The 13,076-nt window shown below is 40.3% G+C and overlaps 1 protein-coding gene across 2 annotated transcripts in view; it reads right to left on the bottom strand.

Moving 5' to 3' along the window:
- Positions 1 to 11,229: 11,229 nt before the first annotated feature.
- LOC131407275 (cytochrome P450 2C18) overlaps positions 11,230 to 13,076 on the bottom strand; it is a 36,035-nt gene continuing 34,188 nt past the window's right edge. For both annotated transcript variants that reach the window (XM_058543581.1, XM_058543582.1), the window contains one exon: positions 11,230 to 11,411. In XM_058543581.1, coding sequence (XP_058399564.1) covers positions 11,230 to 11,411 — 182 coding nt within the window. The remainder of the gene's footprint in view (positions 11,412 to 13,076) is intronic.

The following is a 13,076-nucleotide window of genomic DNA, read 5'->3' as shown; positions in this document are numbered from 1 at the left end:
AGAGCGCAGGGGGCTTAGACTACACAGCCCTTTACCACCACACAGTGGCGGCAGGTGGAAATTGCAACCAGAGACTTCCAGGATGAGGAAAATCAAAACCAACACAGGAACCACAATGCAAAAATATATGAAATCACCAGACCAGAAACAAAATGACAAGCACCCAGAAATCAACCCCGAAGACACAGAAATCCATAAACTAAATGACAGAGATTTCAAAATAGCTATCATAAAAACACTCAACGAAATACGAGACAACACAGACAAACAATTAAATGAGATTAGGAGTTTCTTCACAAAAGAGATTGAAATCATAAAGAAAAACCTATCAGGGCTGATGGAGATGAAGAACACAATGGAGGAGATAAAGGAGAATCTGGAATCTTTAAAGAACAGAGCTGACAATATGGAGGAAAGAATTAGTACTTTAGAGGATAGGAATACAGATATACTCCAGATGGAAGAAGAGAGAGAACTAAGACTAAAAAGAAATGAAGAAAGACTCCGAGAAATATCGGACTCTATTAGAAAATGTAACATAAGAATTATAGGTATCCCTGAGGGAGAGGAGAGGGAAAGAGGAACAGAGAGCCTATTCAAGGAAATAATAGCTGAAAATTTCCCAAATCTGGGGAAGGAGCAGGAAATACCAGTAAGCGAAGCCAACAGGACTCCTATATATATTAACAGACAAAGGCCTTCACCACGACACCTAGTGGTAAGGCTAGCCAGGGTCAACGACAAAGAAACAATATTAAGGGCAGCTAGACAAAAACAAAAAATAACGTACAAAGGAACTCCCATCAGGCTCTCAGCGGATTTCTCAACAGAAACTTTTCAGGCTAGAAGAGACTGGAATGATATATTCAAAATACTAAAAGACAAAAACTTTCAGCCAAGAATACTCTATCCAGCAAAAATATCCTTCAAATATGATGGAGAAATAGTAACTCTCCCAGATAAACAAAAGCTAAGGGAGTTCATGGCCACGAGACCGCCACTACAAGAAATACTCAAGAAGGCCCTCAGGCCTGAAAACAAGAAGAGAAAGGGAACACAAAGCTTGGAGTAAGGAGAAAAGTAGGTAGACAAAATCAGAGAAATAGTAGATCTTTACCGGAATAGGTTAGCAACCACTTAAATACTAAACTCAAAGATCAAAGGAAGAAATTCACCAAAAATAAATTTAACCTCATCACTGTAAACACACAGCCACAACACAAGATAGAATAAGGTATAACAAGAGCAACTTAGAAGGGGAAGAGGAAAGTGACTGAATTGACTTAGTATAAGGAAATAGGAGGCTATCAGATAATGGACTATCTCATACAGAAGATTTTTTGCCCAAACCTCAAGGTAACCACTAAACAAATAATCAAAGATTGGCGTGGTATTTGTGTGTAACCAAGAGAGGAGTGGTTATGATCAGAGACATAGGATAGGAGGTCATGGTGGAAAGCTGGGGGGTAGTAGGAGAAGGCGCTGGACAGTGAGTGGTCCTCTCCCCAGGGAGTCAGTGGTTGACTGATAAGAGGAGGTGCCTCCTGGAGAAAACAGGAATCTCCATCAATTTTGGAATGGTACAGACAGTAGTAACCTCCACCGGATTGTCCTGTAGGCACAGGAGTGTAGGGGTGTATGTTTTGGCAGAGAACAAGGAGCATTCCAGGATCATAGACTAAGCAGACAGGTGTCTGAGAAGAAAAATAGAACTCCTAATACCAAAGGAAGAAAAGCAATCAATGTCCTGTGTCCAACTGGTGCCTTGGAAGAGGCAGTCCACAGCATGGCTGAGGCGGAGGATTTAGTGTCCAGGATGAAGTTGTCTCCGATGAAGGGACAGAAGTCATCTCCAACAGCGATGTCTTGGGCTAGGGTGATGTTGTCGGGGTTGTGGGACTGGGGTATCCTTTCCAAGTGGGTACTCATGCAAGTGGTTATTGGTCTCATTTGCCGTGTTTGGTTCAAACAATGGCTTATTTGGAGGGTTTAGCCCTCTGGATTATAAACCAATGAAGACACTCAGACCAATAGTACCAACAGTCACTAGAATGGTGTGTTGCTGCACTTGATAGGTTTTTACTTTTGTTTTTGTGGTAATTTATGCTCATATGGGTCCCATATCAGATAAGCAGCTGCCTGACCCGTGCAACAGCCAGTGGTAAATGGGTCCCAGGAGAGTGTGCACCCTTGATCTGGCCTCCAACCCTTGTGGGATTGGAGAAAAATTGGAAATTTATAACTATGGGGAAAGCATTGTTAAAAGAGCCTCATATATAATGAGTTTTTGTATACATGGAAGTGAGATACATCCCCTTTAAATACAAGAAAGAGTGATGGGAAAGTTTTAAGTTGGCATGAGGTGTGAGTTGGCCAAAGGGCCTTGAGCTAAGAAAGATTAAGGCTTTGGGCAAGATAGAGGCCCATTTAGGGATTTATTTGCCAGACTGAGTCCACTAAGCAGAGATTCTGGATTCACTGTTGTAGCTTGAGGGGTTAGAAATGGCCTACACTAAATGGAGTTAAAAAGCCAGAACTGCCTTGGCATTCTGTAGAGGAAAGTATCCATAGGCTCGGGAAGAGTGGAAGGTTTGAGTGCATTTATCACATCAGACCTGCTCACAGACCCCAGGAGGGTCCAGAGGACCACCTTTCAACACGACTATGAGAAATAGACTTGTAAGGGGAGTCCCAGAATCCTGGAAGAGCTCTATGGTTTTTCTTCCCTGTAAACCAGAAATTACTGTGGGAACTGCTGCCACTAAACGGGCATACTATATTATTCCATTTACGTGAATTTCAAGGAAGAGAAAAATTCATCTATAGTAATAGAAATCAGAAAAGCATTGCCCTGGACCATCATCGATGTTGATTGACTAGAGCAGCCACAAGAGGACATTCAGAGGTGATGATAACGCGCTATATCGGGATTGGATGGTTGTTACATGGATGTTAACATTTATCAAAACTCATCAGATGTACACTTAAGATATGTACATATTCCTGTTGCTAAATTTTACCTCAATAAAAAATAAATTCTGTTTCTACATTGTATTTTTATACCAGCAGCAAGTAGGAAATGAAATGTTTTAATTGTCATTTGAATAACAAAAAATTATGTACCTGATAAATCTAGCACATTATGTGAAAAAATGCTCTGGAGAACACTATAACACTTTATTGAGAGGCATAAAAGAAAATCTAAATAAATGGAAGGCTATACTATGTCCATAGACTGGAAAAGCCAATATCCTAAAGATACTAATTCTCTTCCTACTGATTAACAGATCCAGTGCAATATCAATTAAGGTCCTAACAGGCTTTTTCTTTTCTTTTCTTTTCTTTTCTTTTCTTTTCTTTTCTTTTCTTTTCACAATACTTGACAAGCCGACTTGAAAATTTATGTGACAATACAAAGCCCAGTAACAGGAGAAGCAGGAGAAAAAAGAAGAGGAGGAGGATGAAAGGGAGGAGGAGGAAGAAGGGGAGGGGGAGGAGAAAGACAAAGGAAGTTTCCCTCAACCAGGAATCAAGACTTATTATAAAGCTGAGTAATAGGTGATAGATACAGTGATAGAGAGAATAGATAATGCGGATTCTGTAGAGCAGAGTGGTTAATGAACATCCCAAGAGTAAACTAAATTATTATTACTTAGGCAAAGTTTAGCCAGCCCTGGTGGTCTAGTGGTTAAGACTCGGTGCTCTCACTGCCCAGGCCAGGTTTGTGTCCAGTCAGGGAACCACACCACCCGTCTGTCAGTTGTCTTACTGTGTCAACAGCACTAGGAAGAAGGACCTGGCCACCCACTTCCGAAAAAATTGGCCATGAAATCTCTATGAATAGCAGCCGAGTGTCGCCTGATATAGCACCAGAAGGTGAGACGACAGCGCAAAAAGACCGGGCAGGGTTCCCCTCTGCTGTACACAGGGTCATTAGGAGTCGGAATCCACTCAAGGGCCCTAACAAAAAAGGCAAATTTACAAGACAGACTGCCCCTAGGTAACCTTGTGAACTGTTCCTATGATTTCTATCACACCCACTCATGATAACATGAGGGTCCCCAGTACAGTGTCCTGTCCTCTTACTCTAGGATATTCTTTCCTGCATCAACTGGTATGCCAGAATTTTCCTCCCCCAATACCTCAGATTAAGCCTTCTTGATCCTATGTTGATGCTCTTAGCTTCATTAAGAGAGACCTAAGTAATCTGATCAAAAGATCACAAAGATACTCATAGAAACAAAGGCATTTCTGCTAAATAGTGTTTCAATAAATGTTGTAGAATTTCAACCCTTGGGGAGGACTGCTTGGTTATTCCATTAAAATGCCTTAGACCAAGGTTTTAAACTCAAGCTCCAGAATCTAGTTTTTAATTTTTTTTCTTTTTTTTTTTTTGGTGAGGAAGATTAGCCTTGAGCTAACATCTGTTGCCAATCCTCCCCTTTTTGCTCAGGAAGATTGGCCCTGGGCTAACATCCGTGCCAACCTTCCTCTACTTTATATGTGGTACGGCTGCCACAGCATGGCTTGATAAGCAGAGCGTAGGTCCACGCCCAGGATTTGAACCTGTGAACCCCAGGCCGCCAAAGTGGAGTGCAAGAACTTAAGCACTACACCACTGGGCCAGCCCCTAAAATTTTTAGCATTAATAATTTTTGGAGGGGCATGCACACCCCATTTTGCATTAGGCCCCAATATTCCCCATTGTCGTGGCTCATTTCCTTTGCTCACCTAGCTCCTGCCTTAATCACTAACCTAATCAGAGACACCCTTGGTAGATACCTGCCTACTTTACTTAGGAGGGCAGAATGGAAAGAATACAGTATAGAGAGGCAAGAGATCTAGGTGCTGCGTCTGGGTTCTGCCCTGCCATCTTTGGGAAAATTGCTTTCCTCTTGGTCTAAGTTTCCTGATCAATAAAATGAAGTGGGGAGACTTATTGTTCTCTTGGGTCGCTGAAGAGAGGACCATTGTATAAGTGAGCTCTGGCAGGAATTTTGGTATTGAATAATCACACGACCAGGGTTTTAAACACTTTTTTTACTACTAGTCTCAACAGGAAGTACATTTACGTGCCAAGAAAATGTACACACACAGACACACACGGACAAATGAATTGAATTAATAAGTGAATAAATGAATACATATGCACACTGCTTGGTTAAAGTAGGTAAGTGCTATTTTAATTTTGTGGAGATATATATATGTATATATATGTGTATACAAATCATACCTAGACAATATGCATCAAAAGCCTGAAAAAATATTTACAACTTCAGATTTAACAAAATAAATTGAATGAGTGAATCACACGCCCTGCTAGGTAAATGGGTAAATGTCGTTAAAATGGGTGAATCGTTCCTAGACAGTATTTATCAAAAGCCTAGAAAATGTTCACACCTTCAGACTTACAGAAGTATATCCTATGAAACAAATCAGAGACTTACAAAGACTTATATAGGAAACATCCTTATATATCTAAAAATTATCCAATAATAGACGATTAATTAAAAATAATAATGATCCATGTATACAATAAAATAATTTAGCATGTACTCAATAATATTCTTGAAAAATATTTAAGATATAAATGTGCATCATGTATTCTTACTAGGGAAAAACAGTTTACAAAGTATTATATACAATATGATCCTGAGTGTGTAAATATGTGTGTGCTTTTAATTATGCACGTAGAAAGAGACAAGAAAAGTGATTTCTATGTTTTCTGAATTTCCAAAATTGTTACTTTTATAGATAGAAAAAGATAGATTCTACTTTAAAATATAATGGAATAATTTAGAAATTTCCCTTGCTCTTACAGATATAGGAGTTAGTGAATTGTTGTTCTATTTTTCAACAGCCAAAATAAAATAAATAAAATTGAAATCTTGCCCTGTAAAGTAGAAGGACTGCCTGAAATTCTATTTAGTACCGGACGGTCAGTTTTAATGGGGGAAATCAGGCCACCTTGTGGTCTCTTTGTAGATTGCCACGTATGACCGTTTTCGGTATAAATTTCAGTACTAAATTTTGAGATTATCTTCTAGCTTGCACGTAGAGAGGGCTCCCACTGATTTCATGTCACTTACTTGAAGCAAAGAAAAGTTCGTCTATGAAATGAGATGGTTAAAACTAACCAAAAAAATGTATTTATTGAGCCACTGTTGTCAATAACAAGAAATCTTTTGAGTTAGCTAATTCCTAAATAAAGCTCCTTCTCAATTGAGATACTATAATTCTAAGTTTGGGGCAGAATTTTTATATTGTTTGGGGGGAAAGAATGGAGTCACCAAGAAATTTTTTTCCCTTTATTGCCAAGGGGAAAATGAACGAGCTGAGGGACACTTCAGAAGCCACGCTGACCAGTGGAGCCATTCAGCAGCCCTGGTCCAAGCCCAGCCCAGGCCAAGTGAGATCCTTGCAGGCACAGTAATCACAAGCAGGTCACGTGCTGGGAGGGGACAGCGGCAGCAGAGCCACCTTGGCTGGAAGCCTAAACAACAGTATTTTATTTATTTAGTTAGTTATTTGTGAGGAAGATCAGCCCTGAGCTAACATCTATTGCCCATCCTCCTCCTTTTTTTCCCTTTTTCTCCCCAAAGCCCCGGTAGATAGTTGTATGTCATAGTTGCACATCCTTCTTAGTTGTTGTATGTGGGATGCCGCCTCAGCATGGCCGGAGAAGCGGTGCGCCCCTGCGCAATGGGGATCAGAACCCGGGCCGCCAGTAGCGGAGCGTGCGCACTTAACCGCTAAGCCACCGGGTCGGCCCCTAAACAACAGTATTAACAACAGCTTATGCAAGCTTCAAGGCAATTTCTTCAAAAGCAAGAAGAGCTAAGGACAGAGTCACAGAGAACACAGTGAACAAAAACCAGAAAGTAATTGATAACAGTAGAAATCTGGCAAAAGACAGCACCAACCTAGATTATATTTTTCCCTAAAATACATGAAAATAAAGGAACTATTAGACAATAGTAAAATAACTTACACTGTTATTTGATAAGCTTTAATTTTTAAATGAAAAAAAGCATATTGGATTGGTAACTTGAACGCTGACCTGGAGTAATTCTTAACAGATGGCCTTGCAACCATTTCTACTGTAAGATTTAGTGTAGGTAACATGCTGAGAGCAGTGCCTGGCACATTGTAGCACTACACATACGTGGTAGCTAACATTGTCATTAGACTATTACTGTTGCAGTTTTTCTTTGTTGTCTACAAGCTGGCCTCTGACAAAAATTTTCTGAAGTAGGGTAACACACAATATGGTGTTAAAAATATTTTTTTAATTAAAAAATTGTCCTTTGTATGATTGTAACGGCATGTGACTCAAAACTCTGGTTCATGTCTCCCTGACAAAGGCTTTATGTGTTTCAAAGCTGGCTAAAAACACACTGTGGGCAAGCAGATTCTCCATGTGAACCTGCTCCTTTTTTGCTTCCTGTGGTCAGTGCAGCCAGGATTCTGTGAAAGAAAGACAGCTTTCCCTCCCATGACTAACAGAACCACAGGCGCCCAGCCCTGGAGACACAGCCCTCTCTGCGGAAGCGGACAGTGGCAAGGAGAGGCAGGGTGACAGCAAGACTCCACAGGACCGTCCTTGTCTCCTCACTCCCTTCCCAGCAGTTCCCAGTCTGGCTTCACTTCTCTTATACTCAGCAGGGAACTGTCTTGGCCGCAAAATGTTCAGAATGTACCAAGCCTAAAAAGGCATATTACAAGAGAACATATAGAGAGCTTCCATTATAAGGAAAACATGTAAACACACATATATGTTCACATAGAAAAGCGTGGAAGGGATTTGCCACCAAATTTTTAACAGCATTCACTGAGCGATGAAATTGTGAGTGATTTTTCTTTTCTTTCCGTTCCACTGCTGGGTATTTATCCAAAGAACTTGAAAACACCAATGCGTAATGATACATGCACCCCTGTGTTCATTGCAGCGTTATTCACAATAGCCAAGACTTGGAGGCAACCTAAGTGCCCATCAAGGGACGAATGGATAAAGAAGATGTGGTATATATACACAATGGAATACTACTCAGCCATCAGAAATGATGAAATCCAGCCATTTGTGACAACATGGATGGACATTGAGGGTATTATGCAAAGTGAAATAAGTCAGAGGGAGAAGGTCAAATACCAGTCCTGTCTTAAATACTTTATTATTTGGCATCAAAAAATTTTATCAAGATTAATGTTGTAATCATAATGCAAAGCACAAAGCCCAGCTATGTTGAAAGGACAAGTATAAACACATGCTCAGTCTAGATCAGAACGGATATGAGAAAAGGCTTATTTTTAAGTGCTTGAAACACCTTTCCTTTGAGAAATGGCGTTAAACATCTTGCTCATTTGGGGGTGACTGGGGTCTTCTGATAAGAGCTGAGCTTTGACAAACACCAACACCTACGCAATCACACCCATCAAGGTGTAGAAAATCCCATCCCCCTGGAAAGTTCCCTCACACCTCTTCCCAGTCAACGTCCAGCCCCAGAAGCAACCACTGCTCTGGTTTCTCACTCCGTAGATTAGTTTTACCTCTTTTAGAACTTCCTAGCAATAGACATTTTTGAATGATGAAATTGGCTCTTTGCAAACACTAGAGTTAAGAGGTCTTTAAGATTATCCTTACAAATGATTGAAGAAAACCTTCTAGTTTTGGAAGTCGACCTGGTTGCCAGGAGATTAGTCTCATAATTCAGCCATCAAATACTACTACGATTATACAGAAGGAAAATAAGACATAGGTATCCTGCATCAAATAATCTTAGGAAAAACAAATTGTCACTGGGAAGTCTGGATGTGATTTGCTTCTGCTTCTTTTTAAGGAAACAATTCAAAAACAGCCGTTTTATACAAGCCTTACTGGAATTTGGGGGCTTTTTTCCTGATAGAAAATAATAATAATTAAGATATATGAGGACTGCTTGCAGGAGTCGAGGAAATTTCTTACATCTGAAAACCCTCTTTGAAGGTCTGCTTACTCTTTCATCTGTGTGTTTATTCAGAACATATTTACTGAACAATTCATTAGTGCACACCAGGGCCTGAGCTGAGAATTAAGGTAAATGTACAGAAAAAAAAAAAAACTTCAAATATTTTTTATTCTACTTGTTTGGATGTCCATGTCCTAATCCCCAGAACCTAGGATTATATAACTTAAATGGCAAGAGAGCCTTGGCAAATACGATTAAGTCAGGGATTTTTAATTGGGGAAGTTATCCTGAATTGTCCAGTGGGTCAAATGTAATCCCAAGGTCCTTATGAGAGGGAGGCAGGAAGATCCGAGTAGGTGGAGAAGATAAGCACAAGGGTGGAGTGATGGGAGGAAGGTGTCAAGAGCCAAATATGCAGGCAGCACCTAGAGGCTGAAAAAGGTAGCAAAATGGATTCTCTCCTAGAGCCTCCAGAAGGAAGCAGTCCGGCCAACACCTTGATTTTAGCTCAGTGAAACTGATAGTGGACTTTTGAATGCCAGAATTACAAGATAGTAAACTGGTGTTGTTTTGAGACACTAACTTTGTGGTAATTTGTTATAGGTGCAATAGGAAACTAATACGAACACCATCTACCTCCTAAGTTTATGAGAAAGATTAAGTAACATAAAACATGCAAAGTGCCAAAAACAACATAAGGGGAATCAGAAGCTGAAGGATGGGGAAGGTGGTGATGGCGGGGAGATCGCAATGTCAGTAAGATCCCCAGGGTAGGCTTCCCTGAGCATGTGACATTAGAACAATGTGCAAGTCTGCCTATTTGCCACACATTTGCTAATACTTACAATAAATTTTTTCATTTGTCAGTCAAGAAGGTTTAAAGGAATATACTACAGTTTTAATTTGTAATTTTCATTTTTAAGATCTTTTCACATGTTTAGTAACCATTTCCATTTCCTCTTCCATAATATGTCCATTCAAATCATTTGCCCATGTTTTTATTACTTAAGAGGTTCTCCTGCCATATTGTATACTAGGAAAAGAGCAAGTCGTAGACTAATTTGTGTAATATGAGCTCAATATTGGAAAGAATCACTATGAATCTCAGATGTATATGTGTGCATATAATGTACATTACGTGTGAATATATACTTATGCACATATGTAGGTATAGATACATATGTACATCTATCTTCATATGTTATCTTAAAAATACATGCCAAAGTATAAGTGGATTTCTCTATGAGCTGGCAAGGGTTAATGGGTGATGCCACATCTCATTTCATACACTTCAAGAAAGAAGGAAGAAAAACTGATGACAATAATTTGACTGTTTAAAATATTCAGTTGTCTCTATGCTTTAGAGATGACATGAGACTAAACACTTCAGCATCATAGCATCAAATTGGCACCACATTCATGTTAAGTATAAAACAGTGCAGTGGAAAGTAGAAAAAGAATACAATCTAGTCATGCATTTTAGGGATTTTCTTCTTGTTTAGGGAGAAAAGGAAACCACTTAGAACACATGACTGGCAACATGGAAGCATATGTTAATAACTCTAAGTTTGAAGCAAAAGTAACAAGAACATGTCAAATATGTGAGTGTTCACAGTGACACCAAAGCAGAGGAATGAATTCTAACATTGATTATTCATTCATCCCTATTGCTGATCTTCTCACTGTTTCCCTACTGGTTGAAGCTGCTTCAGGACACAATTTTTCTCACTTTCAAATCCAAACCTCAAGTAAACTCTTAGTGACACTCAGCCAAAAGAGCTTGTCTGCCCTCTTCTCCTTTGTTCCTCTCTCTGCTTATCATTATGAGGACAAGCATGGCCTATTTGGACTCTATATTCTTCCATACCTTACCTGCATTACACACAAAAGAAGGAAAGTTTAAGAACTGGCTCAGCAAATAATAATGCTTTTTATTTAGAACATGCAGAGGACAAACAGCTGTGTATTGGCTTACACTAACAATTTTGCTCTGTTTCATAGTGATAACATTGTAATAACTCAATACTAGGTAAGTGTCAGCATATGTGGCGGCCAATACAAGTGTTACAGAGAATAAAGAATAGCACATACATTTGGGCGGTGAAATTTTCCTATAACAGAGGTTGGATGTTCACTGGATATTGCCAGAATGGGGAGATATGAGATGAGAGGTCAGAGAAGGCATTTCTGGGAAGGGGATGAAGTGGGAAGGAGGTGAACAATGTCTCAGAGGAGGGGGAGTTGTGGATGACAGCACATCAGCAGCCAGACGGTCTGCCCTTCCTCACACAGGAATAAAGCAGAGCTGGTATGAGGGCGGCACATGGACAAACCCACTGGCGATTGGAGTGGTGTCTATGTCCTTTGGGTCAACCACAGATTTCAGGGTAAATTTCTGTAAAATGGTGGTCAGGAATAAAAACAGCTCCATGCGGGCCAGGCCCTCTCCCACACAAATCCGTTTTCCTGAAAATAACCAACATAGAGAATTTGTTCCTTGAATATTATGTTTTGAACTGTCACAAAACATATGCAGTAACTATCCAATGAATGACCAAAGAGATAGAGGACTAGGAGGAGGGTTAGAGAGACAGATGAATAGAAGGATGGACACACTTGCTATTCATCTAATATCTTAATGGGAGACCTTCATTCAACAAATATTTATTGAGTATCAGCTCTATGCCAAGCACTTTATTATGTATTCCCACTTTATAACAGCTCTTTATACATTTGCAGTTTAAATCAATCTTTGCAGAAACACATCTACTTTGCTTGTCCAAGTGGCTTGAAGGCAGAGGACTGAGCTGAAGGAACTCATATATCGGTTTCCCTTTCTACCTCTGGCACGAAATACAGCCAAAGATTTGTTTTCCTTCATGTGCTTTCAAAACATATGTGTAAATATGTCACCCTCTCACTTTAAAATATTAAATGTCAGGGCCGGCTCAGTGGCACAGTGGTTAAGTTCATGCACTCCGCTTTGGTGGCCCATGGTTCACAGGTACAGATCTTGGGTGAAGACCTACGCACCGCTCATCAAGCCATGCTGTGGCAGCGTCCCACATACAAAACAGAGGAAGATGGGCACAGATGTTAGCTCAGGGACAGTCTTCCTCAAGCAAAAAGAGGAAGATTGGCAACAGATGTTAGCTCAGGGACAATCTTCCTCACCAAAAAAAAATATATATATATATTAAACGTCTTCCCCATCTGTCCCATGAGAGGAGATCTAAATAGGTTGAACTTCACATTTTGTGAAATTCACATTTTGTTCCCAGTCTGATGTTCCATGTCGTTCCTTCCATTCTTCATACCCTCTACTCTCGGCTCTAGCCATACCCACGCTTCATCATTCTCTAATACACCATGAAGTTTCTAGCTTTATCTCATGCTGTTCCATTTGGTTAAGGTGCACATCTCTTATACTTCCTTCAAGACCTATGTCCCATGTCATTTCCTCTTTATAACCCTTGTGATCCCCTCAGGCAGCAAAATCTTGCAGTCTCTGAGTTTCCTCAGCATCATATTCACACTTAGTTTGAAGCACAGATCATTTTGAATCATAATTCTCTGTTTATTTATTTTTTTACCATGCTAAAATGTGTGTTCCTTGAAGAGAAGGCTCAGTCCTTGATATCTTGGTATGTGCAGTGCAAGACCCAAAGCAGGCAACAAGGTTGTCGAATAAATGAGGGCGCCTCTGTGGCCAGAGACTCAACACACACACTGTAGCTGTGGAGACCTAATATCTAAGATGTACGATGCGAGTGGAGGAATATCAAGGAACATCTGGAACCACTGCAGGGTATCCTGCCACGTTCCCAAGATCTCCCTGACGCAGCAGCTAGTTGGCAGGTTCTGACCTCCTCGAGCTTCAGGAAATGTCCTGCTCCTGTGGTCCACTCTGTAAAAGTGCCCTGCCTTCTCTTCTCTCTTTGCTCCTCGTCCCATGTGAGGCAATTCAAATTTCCACTCTGCTGCTAGAATGTTGCTTATTCCATTTTATGCCACACTGTGCAGTATGTATGAGCAGGAAGCAGGCAGCTTCCCCTTCTGGTCTCCTGAGCAGCCTGCGTTTTCTTCTCCCACAGCACGAGTCTTACTGGATGACAATGATCTGTTCACTAA

Source organism: Diceros bicornis, chromosome 6, assembly GCF_020826845.1.
Source record: "Diceros bicornis minor isolate mBicDic1 chromosome 6, mDicBic1.mat.cur, whole genome shotgun sequence".
Lineage (NCBI taxonomy): Eukaryota > Metazoa > Chordata > Mammalia > Perissodactyla > Rhinocerotidae > Diceros > Diceros bicornis.
This window is presented reverse-complemented; position numbering and strand designations above follow the sequence as displayed.